The 19,521-nt window shown below is 38.0% G+C and overlaps 1 protein-coding gene across 5 annotated transcripts in view; it reads left to right on the plus strand.

Moving 5' to 3' along the window:
- scaper (S-phase cyclin A-associated protein in the ER) overlaps positions 1-19,521 on the plus strand; it is a 140,767-nt gene that overhangs the window by 14,330 nt on the left and 106,916 nt on the right. For 3 of the 5 annotated variants that reach the window (XM_065292114.2, XM_065292115.2, XM_065292116.2), the window contains exons 5-14: positions 3,201-3,301; positions 4,125-4,241; positions 5,726-5,853; positions 7,981-8,222; positions 8,922-9,245; positions 16,464-16,631; positions 16,745-16,811; positions 17,473-17,590; positions 18,583-18,694; positions 19,065-19,205. In XM_065292114.2, the coding sequence (XP_065148186.1) occupies positions 3,201-3,301; positions 4,125-4,241; positions 5,726-5,853; positions 7,981-8,222; positions 8,922-9,245; positions 16,464-16,631; positions 16,745-16,811; positions 17,473-17,590; positions 18,583-18,694; positions 19,065-19,205 (1,518 nt within the window). The remainder of the gene's footprint in view (positions 1-3,200; positions 3,302-4,124; positions 4,242-5,725; positions 5,854-7,980; positions 8,223-8,921; positions 9,246-16,463; positions 16,632-16,744; positions 16,812-17,472; positions 17,591-18,582; positions 18,695-19,064; positions 19,206-19,521) is intronic. The other 2 variants (XM_065292118.2, XM_065292119.2) reach the window with 1 other exon arrangement.

A 19,521-nucleotide genomic window follows, 5' to 3' on the forward strand; every position in this document is an offset into this window, starting at 1 on the left:
ATTGTCCTGATTTTACTGTTGTTTGCACTATTGCATGGCAGCGTTTTTACCATGACCAGAGGGGGGGGGGTAAATCCCCCTCTTTCCACCAGCAAATCACACACTGTTTATGTTTATATATATACCCCCTCTTTCCACCAGCAAATCACACACTGTTTATGTTTATAATATATATATATATATATATATATATATATATATATATATATATATATATATATATATATATATATATATATATATATATATATATATATATATATATATATATATATATATATATATATATATATATATATATATATATATATATATATATATATATATTTATATTTATATATATATATATATATTTATATTTTTATATATTTATATTTATATTTATATTTTTATATTTTTATATTTATATTTATATTTATATTTATATTTATATTTATATTTTTATATATTTATATTTATATTTATATTTATATATATATATATATATATATATTTATATATATTTATATTTTTATATATTTATATTTATATATATATATATATATATATATATATATATATACACACACACACATATACATACTGTAGTATTCCTTTATTTTTGTATACATGCTTTCCTTCGTATATATTATATATGTTTGAATAAATAAACTAAAAAAAGTGCACATTTTTTTTCTATATTAATTAATATTTAGAGGTTGCTCAAGACCTTTGAAGTTTAACACATTTGCATATTATGTGATACTTTGTGCTAGCATGCATAATTGTTTAATAATATTTACTTATGGCAGCAATGGACTTTTTTGACCATAACTCATGCAATTAAAACTCCTGTTTTAGTTGCGATATGTCTTTTAAAGCAAGAAAGCTTCAATGTGAATGAAGCACAATAGACAATATACAATGGCTGAAGCAACATGAAGCAAGTCCGCTATATGCCGTGTTGGGAAAGTTCACTTTCTACATGAAGTAGTTCAGTTCACAGTTCACAAATTTTAAAATGAACTAATTCAGTTCATAGTTCATATTTCAAAACTAGTTCACAGTTCCAAAAATGAACTAATTTATAATTCTTTTTCCCTTTATTATTTTTTTAAAATTATTGCCATTATAGCCCATATTGAACCACAGACAGCAATTATTTTATCAGTTTTAACAATGAAGCTAAATGAGTCAGATTTCATCTTCATATCCAACTTTAAATCCTTATCCAACCAGGGTTTACATTAGCTTTGACTGTCTTTTAAGTTTTGTATTTGATTGCACATACCTTGAAAGGCTAGCCGGGTGCTTCAAGGGGGTTTTCCGGGCGAGAAGCGCTGCGAGGCATCGCGTGTAGGACAACTCGCACGTGCACGTTAAATAGTGTGAGGTTAGTCAGAGTCAATCAAGATCCAGAATATGCGTTAGCAACCTATGTTAATCCTTAACCGTTTAGGAAAAATATGATGTTATTTAATGTTAAACTATGTGAGCAGCGTCCAGTGCGTCACCTCCATGCTGCTCTTTGTTTTGATGACGCATGCAGCCATGAAATGCGGGTGTTGCCAGATTGGGTGTTTTTCCGCTACACATTAAGGCCTGTTTACGGTGTGTTTTAGTCGGGTTTTCACCTTTTTTACTGAGGTAATCCACATGGCTCCCACCGGTTAATAAATGTCTTCTGCAGGTAATCGATGCGATTTTGTAAGAAAAAATGTATTCATATTATTCAAATTTATTAATTTGCTTCCGGTAATGTTGCCATTTCAGAATCATGCGATTTACGAGAGTTACTGCGCAACGTTCCCATGGCAACGAACGCTTGGTCGCTTACTATGCTAAAACTTTCTCGTGAATCGTGTGAGTCCGAGATGCCGCTGTTCCTGGAAGCTGGTTAATATGGTTTATAAAGTTTGAAATATGGCAATTTTTCTTACAAAGACCTTTATTAACCCCTTGAAGCCCTGTGTATTATTTCTGTGAAGGATGGATGCACTTCTTAGAAGTTGTTCCCCGATCCCTGTTTCCTACTGTTATAAAGTGTGGAAGAGTAAGGACATAAAATAACTCCAAATGTGTTTTTTCTGAAAGATGATGGATATATGTATCTCGGATAGCTTGAGGGTGGGTATACCATAGGGTAATTTTGATATTTTGCTGGAGTATCGCTTTAACAAGAATTTAATGTTAGTGCCAAGCAGGTTTCTTGTAATCTTAAAAGTCTGTGGTAGGTCTGGGCTCTGTCCTAATCTGTGTTGTGGCAGCACTTTCTAGCTCTAGGGTCTTTGCTGGAGCCAAGGGATTCCCCAGAGTCCCCACGACACTCCCAGATCGAATATCAGATAGACAATGAACATTTCATCATTCGCTGCACATTCTTTGCCAGTAACTAGAAATGATTACAGCCTCAATCAGATTTGCCAGCCCCCTTTTGCACAGCTAATTGGTAATTTCAGCCGCACCTCTTGTGGAAGACCACTGAAGCGGTAAAGAGTGGCAGTGCTGTTTTCTTTCTTTTTGCCCTCATCCTTTTCTTTTTGTCCCCTTTGAGTGCCTTTTTGGTGGGAATGTGTGTGTGTGTTAGAGAGATGTGCTCCAGTAGCTTTGGATGCCCACTCCTCACCCAAGACAACAGGGTGTTGGTTTACAGCTGCCCTCCAGTGTGAACAAAAATCGGGGACTCGTCCGGGATTCTGCTTAGCATTGACTTTACCTTATCCTGCTGTGGGCTGGGGCCAAGCTTATTGTACCTCCGGACAGGCCACAAAAGAGCTGGCAGGTGGGAGGGCTAATCTGCCCCTCTCTCCAGGTCAGATAAGGCCTCTCGGGTCACAGTTTTATCATTGAGGTGAAGGCCAACAGTGCTGCTTGGAGATCAACTCTTGGGGGGGGTTTATAAGTCAAATGGACTATGCTTTGCGTTTGACTCTGCGCAGACGCTCATGTATGTGTAAAAAACAGACTATACCCAAGGCTTAAGTAGCATTTGTATTGTTTCTGACTTGTTTGAAGGTGGTACTAGGCCTGGAAAGTTTGAGAACCAAGGGTTTAAACATAAGCATCCTTCCAGGCAAAGGAGTGATTCCTCATTGACCAGCCTGTGCAAATATGTATCATTTCCAGCATTGTTTTTTTAAGAAGACACACCACAATGTTTAACTTGTAACTCCATAACTCTTTGAGGCCTCTAAACTGACATCCCAAATGCCATTTTGTAGGAGGTGCTGATGATGTTGGATAACTACGTCAGAGATTTCAAAGCTCTGATCGATTGGATCCAACTCCAAGAGAAGCTGGAAAAAACAGATGCTCAGAACAGGTAATAACAGACACACCACATACAGAAACACACTTTTACACTGGTGTTTAAAGTATGTTTTCAGTCTGATCAATGAGAAGTAATTTGGGGTGAAATCTCCGGGTCTGGTGGTACCACGTTTAGCATAGCTTAGCACAGTCCATTGAATCTGATTAGACCATTAGCATCGCGCTTAAAAATGACCGTAGAGTTTCGGTATTTTTCCTATTTAAAACTTGACTCTTCTGTAGTTACATCGTGTATTAAGACCAAGGTAAAACTTTGTTACTTTCAGTAGCAGGGGACTATTTTCAGGCACTGCTTAATATCATTGCACCGGTTGCAGCCATGGTATGGCATCAAAGTCCTTGATTATTACGCTGAAATGAGAGTATAGTTTCTAGCCATATCTGCCTAGAAAATTGCAACTTTTAATTTTCTGTCAGTCTTAGTTCACGGTGTAACTACAGAAGAGTCAGGTTTAAATAGGAAAAATATGGTAACTCTTTGGTCATTTTTGAGTGCGATGGTAATGGTCTAATCAGATTCAATGGATTGTGCTAAGCTATGCTAAAAGTGGTACCGCCAGACCCGGAGATCAGCTGAATGGATTCCAAAACGGTAAAAATAAAATATTTAACTTTAGGGGAGCTGGAAAATAAGCCTATTTTCAAAAAAGTGGAGTGTCCCTTTAAGTTTATCACTGCCATTTCTATCAAGATGAATGCATTTATCTACTTGCTGGTGTTGTATAAAGCTCTGCAGAAAGTGTTCATGTTTTTGAACATTTGGATACATGTTTGGGTCAGTTCTAATTCAGTGATTTCGAATGCTTTTCCTGTAGGCCTACATCTTTGGCCTGGGAAGTTCGAAAGATGTCACCAGGACGGCATGTGATGTCAAGCCCATCATCAGAGCGGATTGTTCCATCACCTGGCGTTCGCCGTGCACTCAATTTTGGGTGAGTAAATCCAGAGACATCAATCGCATCTAAAAATAGTCAAAGATTATTGTCAAAATTGCTCTCTTTTTTAGATCTGTTGTTATATGTTCTTTGCCGAAGTAAAGTCATGTTTTTTTTATTTTTATTAAAAACTGCCATTGTAAACCCCATTCACACAGCAGTTTGGTCCGAGAAAATTTCTCGGTTATACAGTGCTGTCGTGACTGTGAAGTGTCATGTGATAAACTTGATTATGCATTATTAAATAATAGTTGTAATAAAAAAAATGGGGAGTCCTTTTTAAATGCTATTATTATTATTATTTATTTTTTTTAAGTTGTCTTTTCACCATTTTAAAATTTTTAACCAGATCCCCCTTGTTTCCCCTATTTCCAGCCCTGTTCATACCTGTTGTTTTAATTCAGAATATCATGTTATAGTGGATAATAAATGTTCTTTTACATAATAAGTTAACCATACAGTTTTATTTTTTTTCATTTTTGCCTTGATCGTAACAAAAGGTAGGTGATGAATTATTCTGCAGTTTAATTTTGTAAAGCATTTAATTTAATCTCAAAGCAAGGAAATCGGTGGATGCCAAAAATAGCCTGGATTGAGTTTTTCTCTTTATAACTTTAGCTGACAGCATCTTTCTTATTTTGTTATTCATCATTTTTAGTTAGACAAATATTTTAGTCGATAAAACTTCACAGTGTATCACAGTTTTGAAAAACGATATACTAAACCTAAAGAATTACAATTTAATCTAATTTTGACTTGGGTCTTTGCTGATCCGCACCCTTTGAAATCATTTCAAGACGTTCGGGATGTCGGAATCATTTGTTGTTGTTTGCAATTTGAGCTGTGGTGCCTATATGCCAGTCTGGCCTGAGCACATTATCCCTCCTCGCTTCTTGCTAATTGACACCGCCGTCTCTGTTGGCAAACTGTGGCTACTCTCAACTCTTACTAGAAGAGCTTTGATACGAGAGCTTCCCTCCATTAGTCGTTTCTTTTTAACTGATAGTGTGAAAGGAAGACAATTGATAATGCGATTAAAATGCCACCGAATGCTTAGATGGAGAAATCAATGGCAGATATGATACATATCTGAGGCTCAGTCCGAGACCGGAAAGTCTACGCCTGTCTGGCGTAGTCTGGGAGGGGGTAATCGATCCGCAACGGCCTAAGCGTTTTGTTTAATGCGATTTTCGCCGGGTCGTTCCCCGGCCTGCGCCTGAGACTGTGGGAGTGCAGATATAAGTGTGGTTAAAGACTGCTGAAGCACGGGCATCCATGTCTGTATTACGCTGTAATTGGACGCCGCAGGAAATGGATATCGATTCAAATGGAGGGCCCTCGGTCTGATGTAGGAGCACTTGCAATGTTTGTGGCTACCCGGTGCAGCCGTGCATAGCTAGAATGTGTGGCACACTGCAGGCGTATAGTGATGGCTCCCCACAGATTGGAGAGCTTATGTGCTTTTCTCATTTTCATCACAGTGGTCCTCCACCCACCCTGGCCGTGGCACGTCTTTCCCACACTGGACCCAGTTGGGCCGATCGAGTCAAGTCGTCCCAGTCACTTCCGGTCCCCAGTCAAAACAGCAACATCCCTACTGAAAAACCAGGTGAACTGTTCATATTTACAGATTATTGTGGCATTTATAAAATGATTGAAATTTGAATTGCATGAAAGTCGTAAAATGTTCATGCAAAAATAAAATTGTCATTATTTAGTCACCTTCAAACCATGGCCTTTCAAACCACTGATGATTTTTTTGTTCTTTGGAAACAAAACATGGGAGTGGATGGTGGCGCCTCTTCAAAAACCTCCTTGTGCTTTGTGTCATATGTGCCAAGTAGGGATGCTAAACAATTAATCGCGATTAATCGTTAGCAGAATAAAAGTTTTTGTTTACATCACATATGTGTGTAAACTGTGTATAATAAATATGTATATATATAAATATGAACACATTCATGTATAATTTTAAGAAGAAAAAAATGTATATATTAAGTATTTATATTTATATATAATCTAAATTATACATAAATATACAAATGTATATACACATGTAAACATTTCTAAAACATATACATGCATGTGTGTACATTTATTTATACAAATTTATTATACACAGTTCACACACATATATGATGTAAACAAAAACTTTTATTCTGCTAACGATTAATCGCGATTAATCGTTAAGCATCCCTAGTGCCAAGTGTCCTGAAGTCATACAAATGGGATAAAATATAATCCATTATTTATTATATTTGCCAAATGCATACAAATAAATATGAAATATATTGAACAATGACTTTTTTAATATATTTTTGCGCGAGCTAGACCTTTAATTCATTCCCTGACATTTTTTTTTTTAAGTTGCCCGCCAGCATTTTTTGTGATTTTTACAAAAGTTTCACAAAATGCCTTCCAGGAAAATTTAAACATAAAAATATATCAAATGAAAGAACAGACCCTCTGCTTTCAAGCTAACTAAACAGAGGAAAAAACGTTTCATCCTATCTTTATTTTTTTCTCTGCCTATAAACTCTTAAATATGGGTATTTTTCTTTAAAAATATTTTTTTTAGCAAAAAGCTGAAATATTTGCGTATAATTGCATATTTGTAAAGGAATGTTATTAGAGATACACAGAGTGTAAAATTAATAAATAATTTTTTGCTTCAGTTTTTTAATAAATTGGGTAAGCGCGCCCTAGTGGATAATCTCGGTATTACAGAAAACCATAAAAACTCATGGAACACGTTATTTTCATGCAAATGTTTATTTTTAATTGACCAGATGACTTGTCAATGTTGGGGAAAGAAAGTCCCAATGAAATCAACACTGATAATTCTTATTTTTTTATTATTCGTAATATTGCAGTGTTTATTATAAATAATTTATCAGTGTAAATTATTTAAAAAAAATTAATTCAATAAAAAAAAATGTACTTCCACACACTTGTGGCGATAATTTTCTGATGACGTCAGCTAGACGGTTTGGGCGGGAGCATCCGTTAACTCCGCCCCCTCCAAATGTCAGTCTGCTGCCATTTCAGTTTCTGAATGAAACGCCTACTTTTCTATATCCAATTAAAGCACAGTGAAAAGCAACTAGCCACACCAACTATTTTCCCTCGATTTTCACTAGTTTCACTCAGAAATATGTCAGAAGTCAATCGCAATTTCCAGTTCATTGGGGACTTTAAATTCTATATCAGTGTGCAAAGTAATGGTAATCATTAACTGCTGAACAGTTGCGAATGACTGCCATTTATTCTATGCATCTTAATGCTGCATTCACACCAGCCGCGGTAGAGGCCTCAAGCGCAAGTGATTTCAATTATAAGTCAATGTGACGATGCGTTGACGTGCGTCTGGAGGTCTCGCGGCGCGAATGAGGCGTTTAGCCCGGCGTGGTAGACGTGATTCCGCCTCATTCACGCGTCTAGTTCATGCGAATGGCGCCAATTGAGCTTTGCTTCGGCAAAAGCGCGAGTTGAAAATTTTGAACAATGTTTAAAGGGGCGTGTTTCCTAACCGACATTGTTGCCTGGGTTGCGTATGTGTGGGGCAGGTCTATCAAAAGAAGGTCCAGATTCTATTGGGGTAGGGGCGTGTTTGTTTAGGTGAATTCAAATATCAACATTGGCTTTCAGAGATCATGCATCCCGCCTTTTAATGACCTTTTAAGTTGTGGTTTATTTGCTGTTACTCTAAGCAGCTTGACTTTTGATTTGTCAATAGCCAAAAAAGATGCAGAGGGCTGGGAGACGGTGCAGCGTGGGCGCTCAATGAGACCTCGCTCCATTGCTATGGTGGCCAAGGTTACCCCCGTACTGGCCAAAGTGAGCCCCAAAGATGACAGCAACAAGGAGAACCAGCAGCTTCAGCCATCACCCCCGGACAAACCTCTGGAGGTGGGGAAACAAGAGCAACCTCTTCCCCAGGAGCAGAGCCAGGAGGAGGAGAAGACCCCCATCATCGAGGTACTGATGTCAATCAAACCCTATCATTAATTATTCAGCAGCCAGGCGAAGATATGAAAGCTCCGTGTTTTATCTTCCAGTCTGTTTTTGTTTTGTGTCAGTGTGTTCGTAGATACACTGTCCAGACAGGGCTGTATCAAGTGTACTAGCATTGATTTTTGTGTATCAGATTGATGGGGAGAAATAATGAGTTGTTATGAAATGTTGACAATATGATGTCCTGTATTACATTAGTAAAAGATGCCAAAGTACTAAGTGTACAGACATTTTAGATGAATAGATAGATAGATAGATAGATACAATGCATTATGGGATTGCCTTTTCTGCAAATGTAGTGCTGTATTGAAATTTGCCCTCAGGCGGTAGTAATATTAAGAATAAAGTTTTTTTTTGTAAGAGCTTTCATGTAGGGTACCCTAAAAATGCTGCTATCTTGCCAAGCACAATAGCATCTAGTTGGATTGTTATTCAACTCGAGCGCATGTGATTTTGATTGTACGTTTCTTGGTATGCTACCCGTTTATTATGACATGCATGAAATTGTATAATGATTCAGCATGCCGTGTTTCTTTCAGTTGTGTGCATTTTCTTGCTGTTCTCATATCTGGCAACGGTCTGTCATTGTGAAACGGCAAGAAGCACTGTGACATGCATGTTCCTGTTCATGTTTGTGTATGCATTTGTGTGTATATCGCGCAGCCCCAAGCAGAAAATGTTGAAGAGCCAGAGCAGAGCAACAGCACCCCCTCCGAGGACACGTCACCCCCCGTGTCCGACCCCACGCCACCCCCTACTACTCTTCCTCTGCAGGTCCAAAGCACGGTTCTTGCCTCCGCTCCAGATCCTACTCCCCCAGTCAATTCCCAACCAGAGGAGGCAGGCACTGGCCAGGCTGGAGGGGAAGAGGGGATGGAGGGGTTGTCGTGGAAGGTCACGGCACCATTGGAAGAGGCAGCGGCAGTGGTCCACGTTCCCCTGGCAGTGAAACTGGAGAGCATGCTGGACCCCACAGAACTTTCCACCGTGAGTGCTGAGAGACACAGGCCAGGGTCAGGTCTCCCGCCTAAACAAAGTCAATCTCAAAAGCAGGATCACCCCCAATGAGAATGATGTGTGTTTGTGTATGTGTTAAGGGGGTGAGCAAGTATCTGCTGCAGATCTTGTTTGGGAGGGCCTTTTATTTTCAGATAGCTTTGAGACTTGCCACCGTTGCCCTGGTACCGTATATTCCGGACTATAAGCCGCACCGGAGTATAAGCTGCATCATTTGAAAATGCGTCATTAAGACGAAATAACATATATAAGTCGCAGTGGACCATACGTTGCGTTTATTTAGAAAATTATTTCACAAAATCCAAGCTGAAGAACAGACATTTAATCTGGAAATGCAAGTTATTCAACTAAACAATAGCAGACAGAACAGCAGGCTGAATAGATGTCTGTACGTTAAAGTAATAATATCAGTTATTTAAACGATAAACCATAGCATACAGAACTTACCTGGAAGGTTGAATAGTCTAAATTAACCGAACAAGCCAACTAGCGTGAAGCTCGCAGACTCGTCATTCTGCATCACTGAATCCATTGAATTACATAAATACAGGAGCAGCATATAGCAGACTCTCGCGGCTGTAGACGGTAATGTTGTCTCTTGCCTCATAAATGTCCAAATTTATTCATACTGACTTACAAGGCGCACCTGACTATAAGACGCAGCACCAGCCAAGTTATGAAAAAAACGTGGCTTTTAGTCCGAAAAATACAGTATTTTAAGCTTATCGTGTGTCCATCCCCAAAAGTCAGACAATGTGACTAGTTTTGTATATGGGCTGTCATTGGCATTGACCTCCTAAAACACGTTCAGCTCCGTAATACAATCCTAAAATAGGCCATTGTCCTTTTCCACCAAATAGGTGCTGGTGCGCATTGATATATATTGCTGTGTCTGATATCAGTTATTGGCATTGGTCGATAAATCTTTCTGCTCATTGTTACTTAAGGGAATTCTTTTATAAAAAATTACTCACCCCCATGTCATCCAAGATGTTTGTGTCTTCAAAAGAAAAAGAAAAGAAAGTTTTTTGAGGAAAACATTCCAGGATTTTTCTCCATATAATGGACTTTACTGGACCTCAACAGTTTACAGTTTAAATGCAGATTCAAAGGGCTCTAAACAATCCCAACCAAGGCATAAGGGTCTTATCTAGCAAAGCGATCATCATTTTCGGCCAAAAAAGTACTTCTTTTCTTAATGTGATCTTACATTGTGTTACACGTATGCAAATATAAGTCAATACTATATTTATAAAAAAGAACTGTGAACATAAGTTTACAAGTAGGGAATTAATAAAAAGAAATTAAGTACATTAAAGGGAAACCAGGCAAGTCTGCGTAATATTTCTCTACGAGCTCCCCCTAGTGTCTGAAAGTAAATGCTTAAAGGGATAGTTCGGCCAAAAACGATATTAAACCCATGATTTACTCACCCCCAAGCTGTCCGAGTTGCATATGTCCATCGTTTTTAAGACAAACACATTTTCGGATATTTTAGAAAATATTTTAGATCTTTCTGTTGATTAAATGTAATGTTACGGGGTCCACCCATAGTCCACGACCTTCAAGTCCAAAAAAGTGCGTCCATCCTTCACAAATTAAATCCAAACGGCTCCAGGATGATAAACAAAGGTCTTCTGAGGGTAATCCGTGCGGTGTTGTTGTAGAAATATCCATATTTAAAATGTTATTAACGTAATTAACTACCTTCCGGTTTCGCCGCCATCTTAGACTCAGGAGAGAGTATTATCCTGAATGCGGATGACTCTAAGATGGCGGCGAAACCGGAAGGTAGTTAATTACGTTAATAACATTTTAAATATGGATATTTCTACAACAACACCACACGGATTACCCTCAGAAGACCTTTGTTTATCATCCTGGAGCCGTTTGGATTTAATTTGTGAAGGATGGACGCACTTTTTTTGGACTTGAAGGTCGTGGACTATTGCTGGACCCCGTAACATTACATTTAATCAACAGAAAGATCTAAAATATTTTCTAAAATATCCGAAAATGTGTTTGTCTGAAAAACGATGGACATATGCAACTCGGACAGCTTGGGGGTGAGTAAATCATGGGTTTAATATCGTTTTTGGCCGAACTATCCCTTTAATGATTTTGAGAATTGATTTTGAATCGGCCACGTAAAATTTTTTTTAATCGAAATTCGCTTTTTTTGCCCAGCCCTATTGCTTTCTCAGTATCTGCATTAAAACAATAAATCCACATTGGTTGACCACTAGTGCCCACAGCACGAATCTGCAAATCTTATTTGGTACTTTGTCATAATTGACCGCAATATTACATATCCTCCACAATGACAAACTAAACCGTCATGGTCTTATTTTTAACATTCGAGTAATAAATTCACACAAACGCTTTCTTAAATGTACATAGTTTTGTTAATTATAATGAAAACAGTCTAGTTGTGTTTTGCATCAGCATGGCCCTTTTGATTTGACCATTTGAATGATTTACATGGTTATGGTTTCTATCTAACGCATCCCAATCAATGGCGTTAGCATTTTTGATTCAAAAGCAACTGGTATCATGCTGATCTAAAATGGCATCATGGCTTTGGGGCCATAACCGGCACATGTGTCATATTATATTAGGTATTTAGATAAAAGATGAGAACCGTGAAATAGTTAAGTCTGTTGATGGAGCCAACTTGACTTGCAGACTTTTTCTTAACATGTGATGGCTTTAGGAGTGGCAACTTCTGTTTTGGCGTCATGTTGGTTTCTGTCTCCCTTTGAGAAACCTCATAGGGGTTAATTAGGGCTAAACGCACACCAATCTCTGTCCATTACTCTATGGGACTTGGCCTCTGTACCAAATTCTGAAACAATAGAGATTGATTGGTCTTAAATGCTCAGACGAGAGCGCAGTTGTCGAGTCAGAATCCGGAATCGTTGCTTCCGAAGTCCCGACACCACCTCTCTGGGTGGGTCAGATAAGCCCCGGTCTGTTTAGACTCCAGATGTAAGACCAACAGGCGCCCCGTTGAGAGAAATCCACTTCTCATTACGCCTTTTAACGTGACGTCTGACGCTAGCTTCTGCGATTCGCGCTGTCTTCATCTTCTCCCACGGCCAACTCGAAATTGGCACTTGGCATACTGTTCACTCGTCAGGTCTTGGAAACAGAGGTCAAGTGCTGTGGCCTCTGATGGCAATGGGAAGGATAGTTTTTCCAAAATATTTTGGCAATTTACCAGTCATCACGGGTCATGAAGACCCACAGGTGTGCCTGTGGAAGGAATGCACGAGGAACAATGCGCTCTTTAACAAACCACTCTTAGAACTAAAATCAGCATTGACCCTTTTCAGGTAAATGTTGTATATAACAAAACCGTTTGTACTACAGGAAAAATTGGAAAAACTGGCTTGGACATATAACTAGAAACCTTTTAATGTCTAAGACCGGGGATGGGATAATTGCCTCAATGTGTAAAATTTCTGAAAAACAACAACAACTTGGTTAAGTTCTGATGCACGACAAAATTAGATTAAAATTGCAAAGCTACTCCAGCCACAATATTTTTCCTGTTCGTCTGAAACAAAATTACTTTACAACTTAGTGTCTGTTGTTTACAAATAGATAATTTGTGTCAATGGATTTCTAAATTAAATTATTATAATTATTTTAGTTGCATATATAAAACTAATATATTTATTTAAATAAATTACTAGTAAATTAAAGTAAATTACTGTTATGTTAAAACTTGATCTAAAAATTCTAAATTAAAATTGAAACCATTTTTAAATTCAGATTAAAGATTCAAGAGCAAAGGTCATAATGAGCTTTGTGGTGTTTTTTTTTTTTTCGGTGGGGGCAAGTTATGTAGTATTTAATTGTAACTTTGGCTACACAATGTCAAAATTACAGTAATTACCACAGATCTGCATATCGTAATAATATTTTAGCATAATTTTAGTTTTAAAATATATTTAATGAAGTTCAAGTTGATTTTACAAAACATTATCATGCTTCTTTTAAGCACAGACAAATAGCATACCATATACGTAAGAAATAATTGACGACGCTGTTGAATTATTAGAAAATAATGCACACCTAATGCAGCACAATGGCAAGCATTATTTTCAAATAATTCAAAGGACCGGACTCAATTCTTCTGCAAACTCAATGCAAATCGTAGTAGTCACAAAATATTTTATTTCTCTATTCATGTTCATAGACACGGTTTTCTGCTGTTTTTCATGTCATTGAGAACAAATGTCTCTTTTGTGTCACTAAGCATGAATTTCTATTAACAGTTTTTCGTGTCCGTGGAACGACTTTCTTTTTCATGCCATTTTATGTATTGTTTTCTCCTTTTATTTTCTGTTTTTAAATAATTGTCGCTTGGGGTGGTTTGGGTTGGGAGGTAATTTTATGTATTGGATTCTCATGTTTTTCTTCCAATTTTTAAACTATTGTCACTTGGGGTTGGGGTTTGAAATCTAACAAAGTCATTCTTACCCCAACCCCAAGTGACAATAGTGAAAAAAAGAAGGAAAGAAATAAGAAGACAATACATAAAATAATTATAGAAATTTGTGCGAAGTTACACAAAAAAAAAACATTTGTGCTCAATGACACGTAAAAAAGTAGAAAATTGTGTCAATGAATACGAATAAATAAATAAAAAATATTTTGTGGCTATACCACGACTTGCCTTGAGATTGGGCTGGCTTATACCACGGTTATTTTGCTCTGGTGGTTATGTAAGGAAAAATCGACGACGGGCCGTTGAATTATTAGAAAATAATGCACACCTAATGCGGCACAACGGCAAGCATTATTTTCAAATAATTCAAAGAAGTCAATTATTCTGCTTATACAACCAAATGTCAAGGCAAGTTGTGGTATAAATATTTTATTTCTTTATTCATGTTCATGGACACGGTTTTCCGCTTTTTTTGTGTCATTGAGAACACATTTTTTTTTTGTGTCACTTAGCATAAATTTCTATTAACATGTTTTTTGTGTCCGTAAAACAACTTTCTTTTTCGTGCCATTTTACGTATTGTTTTCACAAAAAAGTGACACAAAAAAGACAATTGTGCTCAATGACATGTAAAAACTTTGAAAATTGTGTCCATGAACACGAATAAATAAAAAATATTTTGTGACTATGCCACGACTTGCCTTGAGATTGGGCTGGCTGGCTTATACCACGCTTACCACAAATATTGCTCTGGTGGTTATTTTAAGACATTTGACAGGTTAGGTGTGTGTTTCACAGAAAAATAATCAATATCCGTCAAATCGGAATAAAGCATTCAACAGCCTTGTGGTAGTGATGTTACATTTGAAGCGAGGCTTCGGAGCTTGTGTCGAGCAACAGTGGGCGTGTCAGATGAAGCTTTGATTCGAAGCTTGTGTTGTTAACGTTGAAATCACGTGACCAATGACAAACGAAGCTTCACTTTCTGCTCAGTCACGTGCGCGCTTCGCTTTGCGTGTCAGAAGGTTCGAACTCTAGAGGTTTTTTATGAGTTATTTGCCTTATTCACATTTTGGTCCCACATACTATTGTATATATAGTATTGTAATTACGTGTGAACATTATTCTGTACAATACAGTATTGAATCATGTGAATATTAACTCAAACTGGAATTTATTGCCACCCTTTAATGAGTAAGCCTGCAGCCATATCACCCTGTAGCCCAAGACAGCTTGCCCACTGAAGCTAAGCAGGGCTGAGCCTGGTCAGTACTTGGATGGGAGACCACTTGGGAAAAAAACCAGGTTGCTTCTGGTAGTGGTGTTAGTGAGACCAGCAGGGGGTGCTCACCCTGTGGTCTGTGTGGGTCCTAACACCCCAGTATAGTGATGGGGACACTATACTGTCAAAAAGCACCGTCCTTCGGATGAGACGTTAAACCGAGGTCCTGACTCTCTGTGGTCATTAAAAATCCCAGGATGTCCTTCGAAAAAGAGTAGGGGTGTGCCCCGGCATCCTGGCCAAACTTGCCCATTGGCCTACTAATCATCCCTCATATTAATTGGCTGTATCACTCTATCTCCTCTCCACTAATAAGCTGGTGTGTGGTGAGCGTTCTGGCGCAATATGGCTGCCGTCGCATCATCCAGGTGGATGCTGCACATTGGTGGTGGTTGAGGAGATTTCCCCCGTTCATATGTAAAGCGCTTTGAGTACTGAGAAAAGCGCTATATAAATGTAAGGAATTATTATTATTATTATTATTATAGTAAATACATTTATTATATTGACCATTCACACACATGTTGTCTAAGCTTTATTTGTACACATAATATTAATATTAATCTGAATTTCATCAGCTTGTTGCTTCACTGACGGAGCTTTTTCCAGAAGCAAGTGCTATATGTTTTATTAACCAAAAGATGGCGCTGTTTTCGACACCCTCATTGAGGCTTCGAATCATGGTTCGAAACAGTAAGGGAAGTATCGGTGCTTGATTCGATGATTCATTTACCCATCACTACCTTGTGGTATAATTTAAGACATATGACAGGTTACGTGTGCATTTATCGAAAAATAATACATACCTATTGAACATTTCTCAAACAATCAGAATAAAGCATTCAACAGCCCCATGGTATAATGCAATATTAAGCAAGTATTGCAGTTTTCTTCAAAATTGCGCAGCCCTTATTGTAACTAAATTGCGTGTTAACTAATCATTCTGCTTTCTGTGAAACACAACGAACACATGCACCAGCACTAGCACCAATTTGATGGAAAAGATGAATGTGTATCTATGCTATATAGTGCCAAAAAGAATCACCTTCCCCGTTCTCATGCCCTCATCCTTATCGTGGTTGCGTGCTGCATGAGTTTGCTATGCTTCACCATGTGTTTTTGTGATTGATCGTGTTTATGGCGTGTGCCTGAGTTTTAATTTCTTTTCATCACGGTTTACTTTTTGCATTGGTAAAGTTTTGCAGTACAGCCGGCTTTCCAAGAAACTTCCAGATTTTGATCGCTTTGAACGTTTGCATTCCTGAAATGAAAGTCTAACATAATTCCAGATGAAGTGCTGAATTGATTGCACCACATCTTAATTGAAGTTATTCTGGGCATGTACTCAAAAAACCTGGTGTGGATAACTTGGCACTGTACCGTACATTCAGCATATTCAGTGTGGAGACTTTTGTGACTTGAGCGTGAGTGTTATTGTTCCTGTTATCAGCCCCAGTCTATGGCTGAGGTCCTTGCTAAGAAGGAGGAACTGGCCGATCGCCTGGAAAAAGCCAACGAAGAGGCGATCGCAAGTGCCATCGCTGAGGAAGAACAGCTGACGCGGGAGATCCAGGCGGAAAACAACAAACTGGAGACGGAAAACGAATGTGACTTCTCGGTACATCAACCATTAATTTATACCTATTGTTAGAGTTGACTTATTTAAAGACTTTTTACTAAAAACATTTTCTAAATTGAACAATATTTTTATTTTGTTCTTCTCTCCCTAAGGCAAGTATTGGAAGTGGAAGTTGTGGCCTGAACTTGGACTGGAGCGAGATGCTAGCTGATTATGATGGTATAGCATCTTAATGGTTACTGCATGCTTGCTTGTATACCTGTATGTAAAGGAATAAAAGCACTATACTGTACAGTGGCGGCTCGTGACTGCTCTTCCAAGGGGCGCAAATTCAAAATATGTGTTCGGAGTGTCATGTGTGTTGCTTGTTTTTTCAAAATATGTATTTGTTGCGTCATGTAAACCATGTGCATCACTTGTTTTATCAAAATAAGTGCCTGCAAGTGCACACACGTCAAACCATTTATAATAAAAGATGCACACGTTCACAAAATACACGCAAGACACTCCCTTAACAGTAAACTCTGATTACGCATGCGATTATGTGAGTATCTGGCAAACACAAGCGTCTCTTTTATCATAAACCCTTTAGACGCGTCTGCAGCAGTCACTTATTTTGACAAAACATGTGATGCGCATAGGTTCACTCGATGCACTGAACACACATTTTGAAATTACGAACCACACACATGATGGGCTACATACATGTTGTGACGAACTTCGCATCATGCGCCCTTGAAAAAAGAAGTCACTGGCCGCCACTGGCACTATATTTGATTCTTTGCTTTGTGTAGTTTGGATGTTTTACTTGACTGATTAGTTAATAACTTTCATTTCGTAATGTGATACCCAAAAAAATTTTCAATTTCTATTCTCTTAGCTCGGGAACCTTGGCGTCAGAGCACCTCGTGGGGTGACATAGTGGAAGAAGAGCCAGCACGCCCGCCCGGCCACGGCATTCACATGCATGAGAAACTCTCTTCTCCTTCACGCAAACGGTATCAGAGTCATGCGGTCACATTTGTTACAGAACACAGATATCTAACTTTTCTTATATCCTAAAAGGCACTTTTTTTGTTAAAAATAAACACAAGTCAGTTATTAAGCAAGTACGTAAACATTTAGTGTTTACCGATTCGAAACGATAAGCTTGTCGTAATGATTTGTAAGTTAAGTTGTTGAGTTGGATTTTGCGAGAAATGTCAGTTGATTTTCAACAAAGGTAAATGTAAGTACATAAAGTAACACGCAATTTCATTTTACAAACAGAGATGGCGATAGAGAGGCAAAAGTTAAAGATTGCAGCTTTAAAACATCGGAGCTGTGTCCAAATTCGCATATTGTGACAGTAGGTACTAAATTAGATGAAGTACCTACTCATCACCCCTTTAAACAGTACGTACTATATAGTTTGTATATGGATCGTATGAATGAATTCGGACGTACTATATCCGCCATGTTGATGCATTCATCGTCATAACAAGTTAGTCATTAACTAGCATGACGTGAAACAATCATCATTTAAACACAAGGGACAGCTGTTTAGTAATATATTTGCCTTAGAATAATTTTGCGTTACCGCTTTCAGGCAAGATTTTAGGGAGGTATGCCACCGAAGTAAAGGAGAGCTTAAAAAAAGTGTGGTGTATATATTGTTTTTGTATTTTTCGTACATTTAGAAGAAATTTTAGTACGAAATCAGGATTTGTTTGTGAAAATGTCTGTATGCACATTTCAAACACAAATTTGTGCGTATGCATGCTTGGTGAATGAGACCAAATTCTCTCAAGTCATCCAAGCAGGTAGTCTCGCTTTAAACAGCTTTTATTGAGAAAGTTGGCCACTTAACAAAACAACGTTGCTGATTCCAATTCGCACGAATTAAACATTGCGAGCCGCTATATTGATTTTGAAAAGGTGTGTTTTGAACGAAACAAGAAATGTTAAGAAGCACATTGAACCGTTTTCTCGTGTTTGTTGTCGTTGTCAGAACCATTGCGGAGTCGAAGAAAAAACATGAAGAAAAGCAACTGAAAGCCCAGCAGCTCCGAGACAAGCTCAGAGAGGAGAAGACGCACAAACTGCAGAAACTTATGGAAAGAGTATGTCATTTTTTCCTTAACACCTGTAGACACGGCTGGTTTAGTTTTTCCTAACCCGTTTCAGCCACCAGGGAAAATTTGATCCGTATAGTTGTTGAAAGAATCACTTAACAGCCATTTTAGTTGTTCATAATGATACACTGTGGCTGAGACTCCCAAATCTGATGTTGGGAACCTCGCCGAGCGTGTTTGTTTTTGTTCTGCCCTGTTCTTCTGAGATGAGTGAGATCTAAGACAATATTGCATATTTATATATCCGTACTTAAAGTAGACCACTACCGTGTTTTTCACACCTCTGACAAGTTTGACCCCCGCAGTCCCAGAAAACTTGCTTTGTCGCTATTTGATCTTCGTGTGTCATTCTTCTCAGGAGAAAGAAGTGAGGAAATGGAAAGAGGAGCTGTTGGATCAGAGGAGAAAGATGATGGATGAAAAGCTGCTTCATGCCGAATTCAAGCGAGAGCTTCAGCTCCAGGCAATTGTGAAGAAAGCACAAGAGGAGGAAGCAAAGGTTTGCTGTTCTCAGACAGATATTTTTTGCATAAGTGTGAAACTCCTGTCGAGCCTGTACTATGAAGATACACTAGCTTTTAAAGTTTGGTGTCACATACTCGCGTGTTAATATTTGTTTCACATTTTAGAATAATAGTAAACTCATAACAAATTTGTACTTATTTTAGATGGGTTGTATATTTTTGCATTTTCAGTAAGGATGCATCGAAAGGAAAATTCCTGGCCAAAGCCGAAATTAAACACTTTGAATAACCTAAGATGGTTTTATATTTTCCTAATTATTTTCCCAATTTTCTCACCTTTGCATAAGTAAC

The sequence above is a fragment of the Paramisgurnus dabryanus genome, chromosome 23, assembly GCF_030506205.2.
Source record: "Paramisgurnus dabryanus chromosome 23, PD_genome_1.1, whole genome shotgun sequence".
Taxonomy (NCBI): Eukaryota; Metazoa; Chordata; class Actinopteri; order Cypriniformes; family Cobitidae; genus Paramisgurnus; species Paramisgurnus dabryanus.